This window comes from Hyperolius riggenbachi, chromosome 9 (genome assembly GCF_040937935.1).
Source record: "Hyperolius riggenbachi isolate aHypRig1 chromosome 9, aHypRig1.pri, whole genome shotgun sequence".
Classification (NCBI taxonomy): domain Eukaryota; kingdom Metazoa; phylum Chordata; class Amphibia; order Anura; family Hyperoliidae; genus Hyperolius; species Hyperolius riggenbachi.
In genome coordinates, this window is record NC_090654.1 from 52,003,731 (window position 1) to 52,022,934 (window position 19,204).

Below are 19,204 nucleotides of genomic sequence, written 5' to 3' on the forward strand. Positions count from 1 at the left end.
TTTAGAATATGATAAATCAAATAAGTCCTATATACCGTAAACAAAAACACTAAATTAGAATTGAAGATAGCTAAACACAATAGTAAAGGCTTGGAAATTGTTTAGATGCTAGAGGGTATGTGGTGAGCACAGGCTTTCAAAAGGGGTACATACCAATGAAATGTTGAGAAACACTGGCGTAGAGTATACACTACTTACCATCTGTCATTTTGTACTATTGGAGAAGGGGTATTGCTTTTACTGGCTTGAGTTTTAGTTAATTTTCCCTTTAGTTAATTTTCCATTATTATCTTTGTTAATATCATTGTGTATTTATATAGCACTTACACCTTTTTAAAGTGCTTTAGTGCATTTTCATTCCATTAACTGTCCCTCAGAGGAGCTCACTATCTAATTCCTAATTACCAGCTTTGCAGTGACCTCAGATAGAAGATACAGTGAGAAGAACCCAGGACCCATATGCAGTTCACTTTTTCTCCTAAGTACTCTTGGGAGATATTTTTTCATTTTCTTTTTAAAGAGAACCCGAGGTGTGTTTAAAGAATGTGATCTGCATACAGAGGCTGGATCTGCCTATACAGCCCAGCCTCTGTTGCTATCCCAAACCCCCCTAATGTCCCCCTGCACTCTGCAATCCCTCATAAATCACAGCCGTGCTGTGATGCTGTGTTTACATCTGTAGTGTCAGTCTCAGCTGCTCCCCCGCCTCCTGCATAGCTCTGGTCCCTGCCCCCGTCCCTTCCCTCCAATCAGCAGGGAGGGAAGGGATGCAGGCGGGGACTGGAGTTCTGCAGGAGGCGGGGAGAGCAGCAGACTGACACTATGGAGATAAACACAGCCAGCTCTGACAAGCTGTTTGTCAGCAGCGTGGCTGTGATTTATGAGGGATTGCAGAGTGCAGGGGGACCTTAGGGGGGTTTAGGATAGCAACAGAGGCTTGGCTGTATAGGCAGATCCAGCCCCTGTATGCAGATAACATTCTTCAAACCCACCTCGGGTTCTCTTTAAATTAACTTTTCAGCACTTTGTAACTGAAAAAGTACCAAAAAGTAATTGAAAAAGTACTATCAACATTATTTTTTACTTTTTATAATATTATTTTGAGCCTTTTCTTGCTTGTTGGTGGTTCACCTCCCCCAGCACCAGTATCTACCTCCCTGTATATAAACAAATATAAACACATGTAAACACTTGATTCTGTCTTCTATTTTTAGAACACACCAACTCTGTATCTCCATCTTGTGGCCAAAAAGTAAAACCACATAAATACCCTATTATACACCTTCCCATAGAAAAATGAAATACATTGTCATTATTTTTAGAAAAACCCTTGGAGGTGAAGTGGTTAATTAAAAGGCATTTTACTGACAATTCTAAAAATATAACCCAAGAGAAAACTCAGGAGAAAAAGTTAATTGCAAATGGCCCCAGGAGTCACGTACTAGTTAAAACAGAAATTCTGGCTTATTTAGGTCTCATATTCACACAATTAAGTCACCTGTGATGACTTCTCATAAACAAATGCAGAAAATACAGTAATTCCATCTCCACTCAGGTCCAAGTATAACGGAGTGGCCTCTTCTTGGGTCACTGTCTAGTGGCTGTTGGCCAAAACATATCAAGTGTACAGGAACACTTCTGGGTGGTAGAATCAGTCCATGTGAAAAAGAGTAGCGTAAGCTTGTGACACCTTATAAATTCAAGATAGCTAGATTGTCAGATAAGTCTTTACTGTAGCACCATATTCTACACCACAATAAAGCCTTGTTTGCCAAACTGCCAATCTTAGATTTAAAGGAGGTACCATATTTTTTGGACGGCCTGGACTATGAAACGTACCTAGGTATAGAGGGCAAAAATCAGAGAAAAAAAATACTAAAACTGGTGCATCCATGGTGCATGCATAGGTATGTTTATGGAGGGGGGGTTACAGCTGCCCAGAATCCCCCCTCAGCCCAAGGCCGGTGCATGGTCTGGGGACAGACACAAGTTGAGACACCAGAATGTCTACAGGCATCCTGCCTTTCATGTTCCTTTTCTAACTTTCCCCTACTCTCTTCTATCTCTTGCTTAAATTCTCTTGTCTTTGTCCAATCATCTCTCTCCCACCCCCACCCCTTTCTAAAAAATAAAAAAGTCAACATGGATCATTATAACTTAATAATAATACTTAATAATATTATGTATTTACAGTGGAGGAAATAATTATTTGACCCCTCACTGATTTTGTAAGTTTGTCCAATGACAAAGAAATGAAAAGTCTCAGAACAGTATCATTTCAATGGTAGGTTTATTTTAACAGTGCATAGTCCATAGCACATCAAAAGGAAAATCGAAAAAATAACCTTAAATAAAAGATAGCAACTGATTTGCATTTCATTGAGTGAAATAAGTTTTTGAAACCTCTAACAATAAAAGACTTAATACTTAGTGGAAAAACCCTTGTTTGCAAGCACAGAGGTCAAACGTTTCTTGTAATTGATGACCAAGTTTGCACACATTTTAAGAGGAATGTTGGTCCACTCCTCTTTGCAGATCATCTCTAAATCCCTAAGGTTTCGAGGCTGTCTCTGTGCAACTCTGAGCTTGAGCTCCCTCCATAGGTTTTCTATTGGATTAAGGTCCGGAGACTGACTAGGCCACTCCATGACCTTAATGTGCTTCTTCTTGAGCCACTCCTTTGTTGCCTTTGCTGTATGTTTTGGGTCATTGTCGTGCTGGAACACCCATCCACGACCCATTTTCAGTTTCCTGGCAGAGGGAAGGAGGTTGTCGTTCAGGATTTCACGATACATGGCTCCGTCCATTTTCCCGTTAATGCGATTAAGTTGTCCTGTGCCCTTAGCAGAAAAACACCCTCAAAGCAAAATGCTTCCACCCCCATGCTTGACGGTGGGGACGGTGTTTTGGGGGTCATAGGCAGCATTTTTCTTCCTCCAAACACAGCGAGTTGAGTTAATGCCAAAGAGCTCTATTTTGGTCTCATCAGACCACAGCACCTTCTCCCAGTCACTCACAGAATCATTCAGGTGTTCATTGGCAAACTTCAGACGGGCCTGCACATGTGCCTTCTTGAGCAGGGGGACCTTGCGAGCCCTGCAGGATTTTAATCCATTGCGGTGTAATGTGTTTCCAATGGTTTTCTTGGTGACTGTGGTCCCTGCTAATTTGAGGTCATTCACTAACTCCTCCCGTGTAGTTCTAGGATGCTTTTTCACCTTTCTCAGAACCATTGACACCCCACGAGGTGAGATCTTGCGTGGAGCCCCAGAGCGATGTAGATTGATGGTCATTTTGTGCTCCTTCTATTTTCGAACAATCGCACCAACAGTTGTCACCTTCTCTCCCAGCTTCTTGCTAATGGTTTTGTAGCCCATTCCAGCCTTGTGCAGGTCTACAATTTTGTCTCTGACATCCTTGGACAACTCTTTGGTCTTTCCCATGTTGGAGAGTTTGGAGTCTGCTTGATTGATTGATTCTGTGGACAGGTGTCTTTTATACAGGTGACTAGTTAAGACAGGTGTCCTTAATGAGGGTGACTAATTGAGTAGAAGTGTCTAACCACTCTGTGGGAGCCAGAACTCTTAATGGTTGGTAGGGGTTCAAAAACTTATTTCACTCAATGAAATGCAAATCAGTTGCTATCTTTTATTTAAAGGACTTACGAGGCCAAATTCTGCCCCCAAAACCTAAAAAAAAGTTAACTACCTGCATGAGTTTGTATGGCACGGAGGACGCCGTCCGCGCCCTCCGTGCCGTTCCGCCTGGTCCCCTCTGCGCAATAGCCCCCCGAAAGGCTGCGACCCCACGGTCCGGGTCGGGATCTGCAGCCTGCAGAAAGATGGCCGCCGGAGCTGGCCACGGCTGCGCAGTCCGCATAGCCGCTACTGCGGCTGCGCAGCTCCAGGGCCAACCCCCCGATCCACGTAAAAGGCAGCGTGGATCGGAGGGTTGGCCCTAGAGCTGCGCAGCCGCAGTAGCGGCTATGCGGACTGCGCAGCCGTGGCCAGCTCCGGCGGCCATCTTTCTGCAGGCTGCAGATCCCGACCCGGACCGTGGGGTCGCAGCCTTTCGGGGGGCTATTGCGCAGAGGGGACCAGGTGGAACGGCACGGAGGGCGCGGACGGCGTCCTCCGTGCCATACAAACTCATGCAGGTAGTTAACTTTTTTAAGGTTTTGGGGGCAGAATTTGGCCTCGTAAGTCCTTTAAGGTTATTTTTTCGATTTTCCTTTTGATGTGCTATCTGCCACTGTTAAGATAAACCTACCATTGAAATGATACTGTTCTGAGACTTTTCATTTCTTTGTCATTGGACAAACTTACAAAATCAGTGAGGGGTAAAATAATTATTTCCTCCACTGTATATAGCATGGACATCTTCTGCAGCACTTAACAGAGTGCATAGTCATGTCTCTGACTGTCCTCAGAGGAGCTCTCACTCTAATCATACCATAGTCATAGTCTAATGTCCTCCCATATTATTATTATGTATTTATATAGCACTGACATCTTCTGCAGCACATTACAGAGTACATAGTCCTGTCACTGACTGTCCTCAGAGGAGCTAACAATCTAATCTCTACCGCAGCCATAGTCTAATGTCCTACCATATTATTTTATTGCGCGTGGCTGAGAGAGACCTTTCAGGAATTCCTGCTTGAAAATCCCGAGTTTCCGCCTGGCATGGGTGTACGTTTGCCCTTTTCCCCCTCAAACTGTCTCTATCCTAGATACACTGCCCACTATGCAACAATTAGATCACAACAAAATAAAGGCACCGCTCATATATTTCCTTATCTTCATTTATTTCGTCAGCACTGACGGCAAGTGAAAATGGTTCTCTGGCCAACAATCAAATAAGAATAACTTTATTACGCAGCAGTGCACATTCCATCAAAGCTATACACCGATAACACTATTGTTCTGCGGGGAGGAAGGATGGCTGGGCTCACAGAGCAGAAAATAAAAAGCAGAAAAATAACACAGTTTTACAAAGGAACAATCTCTTGTATGCACTGAAATGCCGTTACACAAATAGAACTCTATTATATGATAGCACGTACCCTGCAAACATTCAGACTACTAGACCAGACACAGGTCGCTAGCGGCGCTGCAGCTGCAGAGGAATTGTGCAATGTGTAGCTCCTTGACGGCTGCAGAGCCAAAGCTGACCTCTACCCTAGCATCTAACATTAGAAGCCTGAGTTCCAAAGGCAGGCATTCCCAGGCTGGTATCACTGGAATCATACGTGGTCCTGCAGAACTGGGTATCAGGCAAATCGGGGGCATGAGGTCTCGGGACAAATCGGGTGCCGCCATAGACTTCAATTGGAAATATCAGCAAGCTGGCGCCAAAAGGGAAATTCAAGCGCCAGATGACGTCCGATGATTCTTGTGTTTTGTTCGTTTTTTTTTTTTTTTGCTGAGTTTTTCTCTGTTTTGAAGCCGGCAATGAAGGGGAAATTCGGGCGCCAGGCAGCGCCTGGTAATTATAATTTTTTTGTGCAGAGGGGGCAGTTAGGGTTAGGCATCAGGAAGGGGGTTTATGCAGGGGTGTCTTAGGATAGGTACCACCAGGGTGATCTTAGGGTTAGGCACCACCAGGGGTTCTTAGGGTTAGGCACCACCAGGGAGGGGGGTATTAGGTTTAGGTACCACCATAGGGTTAGGCACCACAAGGGGGGGGGGGGGGTATTAGGTTTAGGTACCACCAGGGTGGTCTTAGGGTTAGGTACTACCAGGGGGTCTTAGGGTTAGGCACCACCAGGGGGGTCTTAGGGTTAGGCACCACCAGGGGGGTATTAGGTTTAGGTACCACCAGGGGGTCTTAGGGTTAGGTACCACCAGGGGTTCTTAGGGTTAGGCACCACCGGGGGGGGGGGTTATTAGGTTTAGGTACCACCAGGGGGTCTTAGGGTTAGGTACTATCAGGGGGTCTTAGGGTTAGGCACCACCAGGATGGTCTTGGGGTTAGGCACCACCAGGGGGTGTTAGGGTTAGCCACCACCAGGGGAGTATTAGGTTTAGGTACCACCAGGTGTTCTTAGGGTTTGGTATTACCACGGGGGGGGGGCGGGGGGGTCTTAGGGTTAGGTCTCATAGATTTTGAGCACTTCCCCTCCCCTCAAAGCCTTCCCTTTTAGGCCACCTGTAGATAACCAATTTTGTAGTCACTAGGGTTTCTTTACATGACTTAAATTCTGCAAATGGCTGCCTCACCCAGGGCACAGACAGCAGGTTAATTTTCATCTAGGCACGGTTTGCAGGATCATAAGAGCAGGATCCTCCATCAGGCAACCTAGGCAGGTGCTTGTGGCCTAGTGGGTGTCATGGGTCCCACCCGTCACCTTCTCTGACCTCTCTCCACTTCAGGTTACTAAAAGGACCACAAGGTGGCCCAAATCTACTACTTTGCTTAGGGCCTCATTACATCTTAATCCATCTCTGAGGATCACGTACAATCTGCAGTGATTGAGATCGCCAGCTCGGAGATACCTCTGTGGATCAGACCCTTTATGTGATAGTTTTGTGCTTTGTGTGCGTGTGTTCTATACAGCTAAAGAGAATGAATTAAGTATCTTTCTGTGGAATTATGTCGTAGTATAAAGATCCACTCCACTTCCATTCTTGCTTCTTTTATCTCTGAGGGACTCCCATAGGCAAGATATCTGCACCATAACTGGCAAGTCCATCCAGCTGCCACAGCTGTTATTAGGCCAAACCAATGGCCTCAGGCAACACCAGGATCACAATGTAGAGCAAATAGCAAATAACTTCACTAGGAATCCAGCTCAGAGCTTCCACACATTCATTCCTGTTAAAGTACCTTCTATGAATATTGATCCAGTCATTAGCAATGAGATCTGGCAACACCTAGATGTCTGTAAAGCTGGCTATAAACATATAGCTTTTCACCCAATGTTCCAAAATGATCAATATATCCATTTCTATTACAGCACATTGCCTTTCAATAGTTTCTAACAAAGAATGTACTGAACAATCGATCAAGCTGCAGCCTTGCATCGTTTGATACAGTGCATTGCTATTGGCTGCCAACTGATCACCCCTTTTGCCCCATCCCATCCACCTACTGTCCGGTCTAAAATTTTCCGTCTGCTCCCATCAACATTTGATTTTAGGCCAAAATCAGTCAAAAATTAATCAATCAGAGATTTTAGACGAAATCTATTCCCAGCAGATTTGATCAGAGTAATCAAATCGGTCAGGAATCTAACAGGAACACTGATGTATGCATGGCTGGCTTAAATGAAACCTGGCGCAAGAGGTATATGGAGGCTGCCAACTGCCATAATTATTCATTTGAAACAATACCAGATGCCTGGCAGTCGTGCTGATCTCTTTGGCTGCAGTAGTGTAGGAGTTACCTGAAACAAGCTTGCGACTCATCTTGTCAGATTTTTGTCAGAAACGTCAAGTCTGCATGCTTGTTCTGGGTCTATGGCTCAAAGTATTAGAGGCAGAGGATCAGCAGGGCAGCCAGGCAGCTGGTATTTTTTTTTTATAAAATTCCTGTAAATATGTTAGCCTCCATATTCCTCTGACTGAGGTTTCCTTTAAAGCACACCGGAACTGAGAAGAATATAAAGGCTGACACATTTATTTCCTTTTAAACAATGCCGATTGCCTGGTTGTCCTGCTGAGCCTCTGCCTCTAATTCTCTTAGCCATAGGCCCTAAACAAGCATTCAGATCAGATGTCTCTGACTGAAGTCTGATTGGATTAGCCACATGCTTGTTTCTGGTGTGTGATTTAGACACTACTGGTGCCAAATAGAGCAGCAGGACTGCCAGGCAACTCGTATTGTTTAAAAGGCAATAAATATGACAGCCACCCTATCACTCTCAGTCCAGGTGTTCTATAATATACAGTACTGTATGCTTTTGTACACAGCCCGAAGGAGATAGTGAATGGGCAAGTTGGAATTTCCCTTCTTATCTCTATTGTATCTACGCTGAATGGGCAGCCTTTTGCTCCTCTCCTAATGCGTGTTTGACTGTCAGAGTGAGCATTTTTTATATGACTTTTCTGGTTAAACTATAAGATTGTTGTTAGGTCACACATTTGTACATTCACTCTAGCATAGCAGCCTAGAGGGTGATTTCATCCCTAACTGAAACCCTAAATCCAAACCCGCATGAGAAGGCTCAATACACTATATTCTTATATCACCGTTGCAGTCCTGCCCTTACCCTCTGTTCTGAATTCCTTTTAATAAAAAATAAACTAGTAAGACAGTTTCCTATTGGCTGGGCTGGGTGGGCGGAGCTAGGACATCCAATGCAGAGATGTGGCCCAAAGTACTTCCAAGCAAATATAAGTACAAGATTTTACTTTAAAGCATTAATACTGAATAATACTGAAGACTGGGCTTTCTGATTTGACGCATTTTTGTTGCTTTCCTATGTATATCAGTCATTTTCTCGTGTAAGTTGAGCTATGCTAAAACACAAACTGCTTGCCCTGCTATAAGGAAAGATTCCAGCAGAGACATACATTGTAATTTAGTCCATTTAGATGTTCCTTCAGAAGTCATTGGGTCCAGCCAGTGCAATCGCCCAGAAATCTCTCTACATAATGAACTGGCACACACCAGCTGAATAGTGAAATCAGGCTTGCAGTGGGAGTTGCTGTTCTGTGAGCTGATGGGTGGGGGGGAGGTACTTCGGTAGACTTACGAGAGTTCAGGGTGGAGGTTCCATTGAGAAAATGTTTAGAGAGCAAGCAGGAGGTGGGGCAGTGGCATGACATCAGCAAGACAGAAGGCCCTCTCCCTTCTCACCATGCAGCACAGCAGGGGTGGACAGATCACAAGAGACTGTGCGATACTTTACAAACACTTTACGGTTCCTCTATTTTCATTTCAGTTTTGGAATTATCTGTTTTGCCGGAGCTGCCCTTTAAATGTCAGCAATATCACTCTACAGATCACATCTGTACAATGTCACTGATGTCAGGATAGGTTCATCGGTCAGCTAAATTCAGTCTATGTGCTCTTTCAGGTCTAGTGCTGTGCTTGACTGCAAATTGGGTTGCAGCCTTACAGTAAAGGATTATGGGAAAAGTGAATATAGCTGCCATGATGGTACGTAGTTTGATTCCTCTGCAGGATAGTTGTGTGTCTATAGACACCAGCTCCATGGGCAATGTGGCAAGCAGCAGCCATGATGGTCGATCATTCTGAACCTTCCATAAGTCATATTCCTACACAACACCAACTCCAGGTTCACAGAGGATTGTGGTAAAAAAAAATCATGAAGGTCGTAGATCAGCAGCTGTATTTTCCCGTAGGGCAATAGCTAGCAGATAACTATTTCTATGAGCCAGTGATATTGTTTGGTCGATAAATGTATTTACAATATGGCAAATATAATAAGTCAATATCTGATAACCACTTGAAAAATAATACTTATATAATCTGTTATTGATTACCCCCCACCCCTTCACAAATATGAGAACTCCCTCTCGGCCATGACCACACGTACATGGGTGTATACCAACACAGCTGCGGGGCTTTCTGTTTGTGTAGCAGCTTCCGGCAAACCTATTTCCTGTTATTTGCAAATCCATTTCCTGTTTTCTGCACATCAGGACTGACATACAGGAACAGGAAAGGGATGGGCCACATAAAAAAGTGATCAGACCTGATGAGTAGATCACAACTATGTAAGTAATCATGTAAGTCACAAACAGCCATAGCCTGAAGCAAGGATTTGCAAGGACAAAGTAAAGAGAAGGGAAGATGTCACATCAGCAACAAGACGCACAGTGGTGCTGATGTACAGCAGACAGGCTGAGAAGGGGTTCCCAAATCTCTCCAGGGGAGAAAAATCAATATTTTATTGATTAGAGACAGAGTAGGGCTGATTAGGCATGTTCATGTTATAATTAGGAGACCACTCGAGAGACAAAGACGACTTTTAGCTGCTCAGTTGCACAACTAAATTCTTCAGTAGACGAATAACTGAAATGTTAAAATGAAGTGTTGCCCAATTACGGCAAGATATTCAACCACCATGTAATTGGCAGGGCCGGATTCCTGGAAAGGTCACACAGGCCTTGGGCAGCTGCATCTGGACATGAAATAGGGTTTACTACATATGAAAGAGAAGGCTGCAAATGGGGAGAAACACATGAAAAGGGAAGCTGATGTCAAAGAGAGCTGTGCCCAAGAGGGTCTGCCGTACATGGATAAAACACATGGAATGGGTGGGGTGCTGCTGCATTGGAAGGGGAGCCTCAATATACTCGGCCTAGGGGAGAAAAACAGTATAAATCCAGCCTTGGTAACTGATCAGTGTTACACAACGGTATAGCTTGCATCATAATGGCCCATTGGCCACCAATTAGATTCCAACTCTACCTGTATTCATCTAATTAGCAGTCTGTAGGAAATAATGCCGGTTCTCCCTCAAGACTTCAAAAAACAGCGGTGAAACAAGGCAATTTTAGTTGTGCAAATGAACAGCCAACATGCTATACTATGTCCAGGGCTAACGGAGGCCCTGTCTGTTCGTACTTGTATTTTTCAGAATTTGCCAGGCAGGCACTGTGCCGGGCTGAGGAAAGCATGTCATGCAGTGGGAATCAGGAGATGGGAACATTGTATCCTCTGTGTTTCTAAGTAGTCACAGTCCTAACTGACAATACCACCAGGAGATCAGGCACGTCTATTCTAATCTCTCCTCTGCTCTGCTAAGGCTGCACTGGCATGGGCTGGCACATAGATTTACGCTGGTGGTGGGCCAAGTCTTCATTCAATCTTTGGAAGAGTAAAGTGCAATCATATCAAACGATGTAAACCACTGGCCAATCCAGCTAATGGGCAGTCACTGATGTTGTGGCCTCAGGCCAACCAAATCCATTTTTTAGTTCCAACGCTTGCGGTTTTGTGAACTTAAGCCTCTATAAGGTGCCCTTCATCCAGGATTTTGACGAAAAGCAAGTTCTGCCCTTGTGTTGCAGGGTCATTGGCCTTTATAGGTGGGTATCCTCCTCCACTGCCTCGTTCTCATCTTTCTCGGGTTTGCCAATGAGCGTTTCCCAGCCATCTCCCTGGTGAGCAGTGCCACCATTGATGCTTGGCTTTTTCTCTTGCATCTCCGATTGGTTGTCCATCACCACGTCCAGGGTGGGGTTGTCATGGCAACCGTTTTCAACAAAGTGTAGCTCCTGCAGTAGACAAAGAATACATTAAAAGATTCTGCTTGAAGAACTTTAACCATCTTATAAATACAGAAACACACAAGTGTGACATGAGAGAGGGGACAAGGACCACTATAATTGAATATTTTTGAATTGGGCCTCGCTATAGACACAGTGCCATAGTGCGTGGCCCACACAGCCATAATTTGGGGTTCTAGCGATTGCCGGACCCCAAATTAATTCTCCCTTAAAGTTTCTACAACTCAGAGGTGGAATAGTATTTGTCACCGCCTAGAATTTCACCAGCAGCTGGGTGAGCCATCATTCAACTCACCCTGCACCAAAGTGACCAGGCTGCAAACTGCCATGTAGGCACTGATAGATAGACCCCTATACACATTTCACACCACTGGGCGGGGATGGAATCCACCATAATTCAATATACAACGTTTTTGTCTCGGACATACTAAAGGATTCCACTTAAAGAGACACTGAAGTGAAAAAAAATATGATATAATGAATTGGTTGTGTTGTACAAATAACTATTAGAAGATCAGTAGCAAAGAAAATATTCTCATATTTTTATTTTCAGTTATATAGTGTTTTTTTTATAACATTGCATCATTCTCTACTATTTCCAGTTTACACACTACTCAGTATTCTAAAGGATTTTACAGAGCAGTCTTGTGAACTATTGACCTGTCCTCTGGAGAGAAAACACAGTGCCAGGTACTTGAAATAATACAGTGGTTTGCAAAAGTATTCGGCCCCCTTGAAGTTTTCCACATTTTGTCATATTACCGTGGCAGCACGGTGGCGTGTGGCAGCACGGTGGCGTAGTGGTTAGTGCTCTAGCCTTGCAGCGCTGGGTCCCTGGTTCGAATCCCAGCCAGGTCAACATCTGCAAGGAGTTTGTATGTTCTCCCCGTGTCTGTGTGGGTTTCCTTCAGGTACTCTGGTTTCCTCCCACATTCCAAAAACATACAGATAAGTTAATTGGTTCCCCTAAAATTGGCCCTAGACTATGATACCTACACTACACAATACATACATAGACATAAGACTATGGTAGGTATTAGATTGTGAGCCCCTCTGAGGGACAGTTAAGTGAGAAGACAATATACTCTGTACAGCGCTGCGTAAGATGTTGGCGCTATATAAATACTAAATAATAATAATAATAATAATAAAAATATTACTGCCACAAACATGAATCAATTGTATTGGAATTCCACGTCAAAGACCAATACTAAGTGGTGTACACGTGAGAAGTGGAACGAAAATCATGCATGATTCCAAACATTAAAAAAATAAAAATAACTGCAAAGTGGGGTGTGCGTAATTATTCAGCCCCCTGAGTCAATACTTTGTAGAACCACCTTTTGTTGCAATTACAGCTGCCAGTCTTTTAGGGTATGTCTCTACCAGCTTTGCACATCTAGAGACTGAAATCCTTGCCCATTCTTCTTCGCAAAACAGCTCCAGCTCAGTCAGATTAAATGGACAGCATTTGTGAACAGCAGTTTTCAGATCTTGCCACAGATTCTCAATTGGATTTAGATCTGGACTTTGACTGGGCCATTCTAACACATGACTATGTTTTGTTTTAAACCATTCCATTGTTGCCCTGGCTTTGTGTTTAGGTTCGTTGTCCTGCTGGAAGGTGAAACTCCGCCCCAGTCTCAAGTCTTTTGCAGACTCCAAGATTGCCCTGTATTTGGCTCCATCCATCTTGTCATCAACTCTGACCAGCTTCCCTGTCCCTGCTGAAGAGAAGCATCCCCAGAGCATGATGCTGCCACCACCATATTTGACAGTGGGGATGGTGTGTTCTGAGTGATGTGCAGTGTTAGTTTTCTGCCACACATAGCGTTTTGTATTTTGGCCAAAAAGTTCAATTTTGGTCTCATCTGACCAGAGCACCTTCTTCCACATGTTTGCTGTGTCCCCCACATGGCTTGTGGCAAACTGCAAATGGCATTTCTGTTATTTAACAATGGCTTTCTTCTTGCCACTCTTCCACAAAGTCCAACTTTGTGCAGTGCACCAGCAGGGCCGGCCTTTGACCTGAGCGACCGGTGCGATCGCTCAGGGCGCCGGCTTCCAGGGGGCGCTCCTCTCCCCTGGCTGCGTGTTTTTGCGGCCCCGGCTGGGTACTCCCGCTCCGCCCCTTGGTGCCGCTGCTGGGGGTGATGTGCGTGCGCCGTGATGGAGGGGGGAGCCGCGGGGAGGGCAGCCCGACCTCTCCCTCCCTTCCTCTCCGGGCCACCCTCTGTGCTCCCCCCTCCGATGCAGACTGCAGCAGAAAGAACTCACCTCCCTGGTTCCGATCGCCGGCGCCTCTCACTTGCCGCTGGTATCTTCTACATTAGTTACTGATGCACACTAAACTTCCTGCTTAACAGGAAGTTTAGTGTGTATCGGTAAACTATGTAGAAGAGAGTAGACCAGCGGCAAGTGAGAGGCGCCGGCGATCGGAACCAGGGAGGTGAGTTCTTTCTGCTGCAGTCTGCATCGGAGGGGGGAGCACAGAGGGTGGCCCGGAGAGGAAGGGAGGGAGAGGTCGGGCTGCCCTCCCCGCGGCTCCCCCCTCCACTATGCGGGGGGGCACCTACCTACCTTATACTGGGGGCAGCTACCTATCTAACCTATACTGGGGGCAGCTACCTATCTAACCTATACTGGGGGGCACCTACCTAATCTAACCTACGCTGGGGGGCAGCTACCTATATAGCCAATACTGGGGGCACCTACCTATACTGGGGGGCACCTACCTACCTAACCTATACTGGGGGGCAGCTACCTATCTAACCTATACTGGGGGCAGCTACCTATCTAACCTATACTGGGGGGCACCTACCTATCTAACCTATACTGGGGGCAGCTACCTATCTAACCTATACTGGGGGCAGCTATCTAATATATACTGGGGGCAGCTACCTATCTAACCTATACTGGAGGACACCTACCTATCTAACCTATACTGGGGGGCAGCTACCTATCTAACCTATACTGGGGGTGGCTACCTATATAGCCAATACTGGGGGCACTTACCTATACTGGGGGGCAGCTACCTATCTAACCTATACTGGGGGGCAGCTACCTATCTAACCTATACTGGGGGCGGCTACCTATATAGCCAATACTGGGGGCACCTACCTATACTGGGGGGCAGCTACCTATCTAACCTATACTGGGGGGCAGCTACCTATCTAATCTACACTGGGGGGCAGTTACCTATCTAATCTATACGGGGGGCACCTACCTATCTAATCTATACTGGGGGGCAGCTACTTATCTAATCTATACTGGGGGCACCTACCTATCTAACCTATACTGGGGGCAGCTACCTATCTAATCTATACTGGGGGCATCTACCTATCTAATCTATACTGGGGCAGCTACCTATCTAACCTATGTTGCAGGTACCTACCTATCTAACCTGTACTGGGGGCACCTACCTATCTGCCTACACACTACTAAGCCCCCCCCCCCATTAGTGTATGTGTGTGGTGCGCTCACACGCGAAGAGGATGAATGGGGGGGGGGCACCAAAATCTGGTTTGCTCAGGGCGCTGTGAAACCTAAGGCCGGCCCTGAGTGCACGACTAATAGTTGTCCTATGGACAGATCCCCCACCTGAGCTGTAGATCTCTGCAGCTCGTCCAGAGTCACCATGGACCTCTTGACTGCATTTCTGATCAGCGCTCTCCTAGTTCGGCCTGTGAGTTTAGGTGGACGGCCTTGTCTTGATAGGTTTACAGTTGTGCCATACTCCTTCAATTTCTGAATGATCGCTTGAACAGTGCTCCGTGGGATGTTCAAGGCTTTGGAAACCTTTTTGTAGCCTAAGCATGCTTTAAATTTCTCAATAACTTTATCCCTGACCTGTCTGGTGTGTTCTTTGGACTTCATGGTGCTGTTGCTCCCAATAATATTCTCTTAGACAACCTCTGAGGCCGTCACAGAGCAGCTGTATTTGTACTGACATTAGATTACACACAGTCGCACTCTATTTAGTCATTAGCACTCATCAGGCAATGTCTATGGGCAACTGACTGCACTCAGACCAAAGGGGGCTGAATAATTACGCACACACCACTTTGCAGTTATTGATTTGTAAAAAATGTTTGGAATTATGTATGATTTTCGTTCCACTTCTCATGTGTACACCACTTTGTATTGGTCTTTCACGCGGAATTACAATAAAATTGATTAATGTTTGTGGCAGTAATATGACAAAATGTGGAAAACTTCAAGGGGGCCGAATACTTTTGCAAACTACTGTAAGCTTCAGAAGACAGATCTCTCTGTGACTCCTCATGTGTACACCACTATGGCCTCGATTCATAAAGCATTCCCGCATTCGGAAATGCTGAAAACTGCTCACTTTACCGACCACACAGCAAAATCTGTATTCATAAAGGCTTTTTCCGCATGAAAAGCCGACATTCGTGAGCAGAGTGATCAATCACCGCCTTGCGCGGTGATTATCATAGCAAAAGTAACAAGTAGTCAATTCATAAAGATTAGAGGTAGCGGTATGCGGACGGGTATTACCGCTACCTCTGATGTGGCGAGAAGCGTGCGGAATACATTGCAGTGAATGGGACAGACCTCCCAAGCAGCTGCAGAGAGAACACCGCACGGAGGGACTCCGCCTGCTTCCCCTGTTTCCGCATGTCTCCCGACAGCCTTACGCCTGCTTACAGCGGAATATCTCCGCACGCCTGTCACATCTAGCAAAATTTTTATGAATTACCACCCTGAAGGCGGAAATACCGACAGCGGTGTTTCCCCGCTCGACGTTACCTTCCCCACAGCACTTTTATGAATCGAGGCCTTTGTATTGGTCTTTCACGCGGAGTTCCAATAAAATTGATTGATGTTTGTGGCAGTAATATGACAAAATGTGGAAAACTTCAAGGGGGGCGAATACTTTTGCAAACTACTGTAAGCTTCAGAAGACAGATCTCTCTGTGACTTCTCATGTGTACACCACTTTGTATTGGTCTTTCACGCGGAATTCCAATAAAATTGATTAATGTTTGTGGCAGTAATATGACAAAATGTGGAAAACTTCAAGGGGGCCGAATACTTTTGCAAACTACTGTAAGCTTCAGAAGACAGATCTCTCTGTGACTTTGAAAGTTGTGGAGCTCAATGGCTTTTTTGCATCGATAACAACTGGAGTTTCTTAACTCTTCCTGTACTAGAAACAATATTAGACCCATGTCTCTGCTCCTAATGTTTTATTTCTTAGCTGTACTACACATACAAATCATAATATCATACTTTTGTTTTTTTTCGCTTCAGTGTCTCTTTAAGTTCATACAGGGAGTTCTGGAGCTGAAAAAGGGGATGACGCCCCTTGTTGAACATATGCATATGAAGAAGCTAGGCCATCCAATAATTATCTTTATTTTTATCTTGCAAATAAGACAATATTTCAGAGCCATGCAGGGCCATTTTATCAAGGCACATTTGGCTCTAGGCAATCTTTCTGCCCCTTCAGGGTAAACATAAAAGGCTTAGGCCCCATTCACACTTACAAACTGCCGGCGATTTTTGCCGGTGTTTTGCAGGAGTGATTTTTCCGCGATTTCATAGTGTGAATGGGGCCTAAGTGAGGAGTCTCTGCTCCTCTTCGTACTCACAGATGTGATACAGCTTCAGCTGCTTCATATGCGTATGTCCACCATAAATCACACCTAAGGCCCGGTTCACATTAGCGGTGGCTATCCGGAATAGCCGTGCCGGAGCCGCACCGCATGCTGGCCGGACGAAACGGACGCACGGCATAGCAATGTAAGTCTATGCCAGGGTTCACATGTGTCCGTTTCGTCCGGACCGGAGCCGGACCGGATCCGGACTCCGGTGTCCGTTCCAACATGCGCTATTTTTTGGTCCGGCTCCTCCGGCAGCCGTATCCGGGGCGGAGCCGGACTGCACCATCCGGCCAATGGAAACCAATGAGAACCGGAGAGCGCACAACACACTGGCAAAAAATCCGGATGTTCTACCCCACTTCCTATGAGGATTGTTGCGGCGATATTGTATCGGGGACACATGGGCAACCATTTTGGAGTGGAGCAGCACGAGCTGGAGATGTTGGCAGCATGTTGGAGGTGGAGGTGAGTGCTAAACAGCGGAGGGCCTGATTCCACAGGTCCCCCTTCTGCTGACCTCCCAGACCCCAACATTTTTTTTTGTTTTTATACAGGTTGTTATCTCTTTAAGAATCCGGATCCGGACCGCAACCGTGTTCATACCGCACGGAAACCGTATGCAACCGGACCGGATCCGGACAGGAACCGTACGGTTCAGGTCCGATCCGGCTCCGGTGCGGTCCGGACATCCGGTGCGGTTTTTGCAAAACCGCAAGTGTGAACCGGGCCTTAGGGTCTATCTCTGCGCCTTCTTAATTACACTTGGCGCATGTGAAAATTCACATAAAAAATGCATACAATAATGTTAAGATTGGCAAACACATGCAAAATGTAATATCCGTGTGGATTCTGGTGCAACACAAAGCTATTTGGCTCACAATCACCACCTGCTGCATAGGCAAACGCAGGGGGGGGGGGGGGATTTCAGCTGCCCAGAGTCCCCCCTCAGACCAGAGCATGGAGCAGCTTTGGGGAACTTAAGAGTCAGGTATGAGCACAGCATTGTGCCCTGCTGAGTGAATGCTTCACTTTCCCCTTCATTAGCAATGTCGGCTGTCCTCATTATTGTCTGTATCCAGACTGCTCCTGTATCGATCCATCGGTCAGTCGGATGGGAATTGCATTGTGTGTACCCAGCATGATGTCCTACCGTATTATTATATTGTATTGTGCTTGGCTGAGGGAGACCTTTCAGGACTCCCCCCCCCCCCCCCCCCCTTGAAAATCCTGGGTTTGCCCCTGTGCTCTCCCCCACATTCAGCACATTGTCCCTGCCTGCTGTCAGTTGATAAAAGAATGGCCAAGTTTGAAGCAGGTGTATGCTTCAATGCATGGAAAATCAACCAAGAATTCCCCCATTTTTAATGGAATTTCAATGGACTTGATGTGTTTATTGCGCCTAACCTAAATCTATTAAAAATAATCTAATACTGTATTGTACACAATACAAAGGCAGCAGTACCCACACTTTACCACCAGAGGGAGCATCTCCATATACAGAGTAGAACCTAATGTATGGCACAGTCTTATGCCTGGTACACTCCACGCAATTTCCCATCGGATTGACAGGCCAAATCACTCATTTATGACTTGTCCGATCTGCTCCCAATTGATAACAGGATTAATTTTTTGCAGTACTGATCTGAAAATCGATCCCTTTATCGATCGGGAGCAGATCAGACATGTCAGAAATTATTGCTTCGACCCGTCAGTCTGCCGGGAAAATGCATGGTGTGTACCAGGCAAGACTGTGCCATACATTAATTGGTATTACAGTAGTGTACAGAAGACCCTGATAACACACAAAAACAATATACAGTATTACAGGTGTTATCAGCAAGTAGACAATAGTTGAACAATAAATAATGCCTTGGCACAACTCCTGCCTGCTGAAGTCTGATGCATTGAAGCTCCCCTTTATTTTGATATACGCTGTACAAGTCAGCGCTACATTGGTCCTCATTTACTAAAGTCCTCCTGAGCATATGAGAAAATTAGTGACTGCAGATCTAGCTTCAATTTACTAAAACCCAAAATGAAAAAGTCTTATTTTGTTTTGAATAGTCTGAGGAGTAAAAAATTTTCTGGACTTTTATTGCCATCCTCTGCCCCCATATGTCGATATATTTCCTCACTTCCTGTGAAGACAGGAAGCTGAGCAACCTCTCCAATAGTGCTAGCGACAACAAGAAAAAAATATTTTAAGTACCGGTAGATCGAGAAAGTTTAAGAAATGCCAACAAATTTATATTGCTGTCTTTTACTTCCTGTCCCCATGATCAGAGTTTTATTATTAAAGCCATAAAGCTCTAATGAGGTCCCAGGGAAAGGAAATGAGGGAAATTGTTCACAATGTGGCCAAAGACAGCA

General features: G+C 45.4%; 1 protein-coding gene across 5 annotated transcripts in view; it reads right to left on the reverse strand.

Moving 5' to 3' along the window:
- Positions 1–4,786: 4,786 nt before the first annotated feature.
- Positions 4,787–19,204, reverse strand: part of PODXL2 (podocalyxin like 2) — a 48,701-nt gene continuing 34,283 nt past the window's right edge. For all 5 annotated transcript variants that reach the window (XM_068252747.1, XM_068252746.1, XM_068252745.1 and 2 more), the window contains one exon: positions 4,787–11,192. In XM_068252747.1, the coding sequence (XP_068108848.1) occupies positions 10,998–11,192 (195 nt within the window). In that variant the 3' untranslated portion in view covers positions 4,787–10,997. The remainder of the gene's footprint in view (positions 11,193–19,204) is intronic.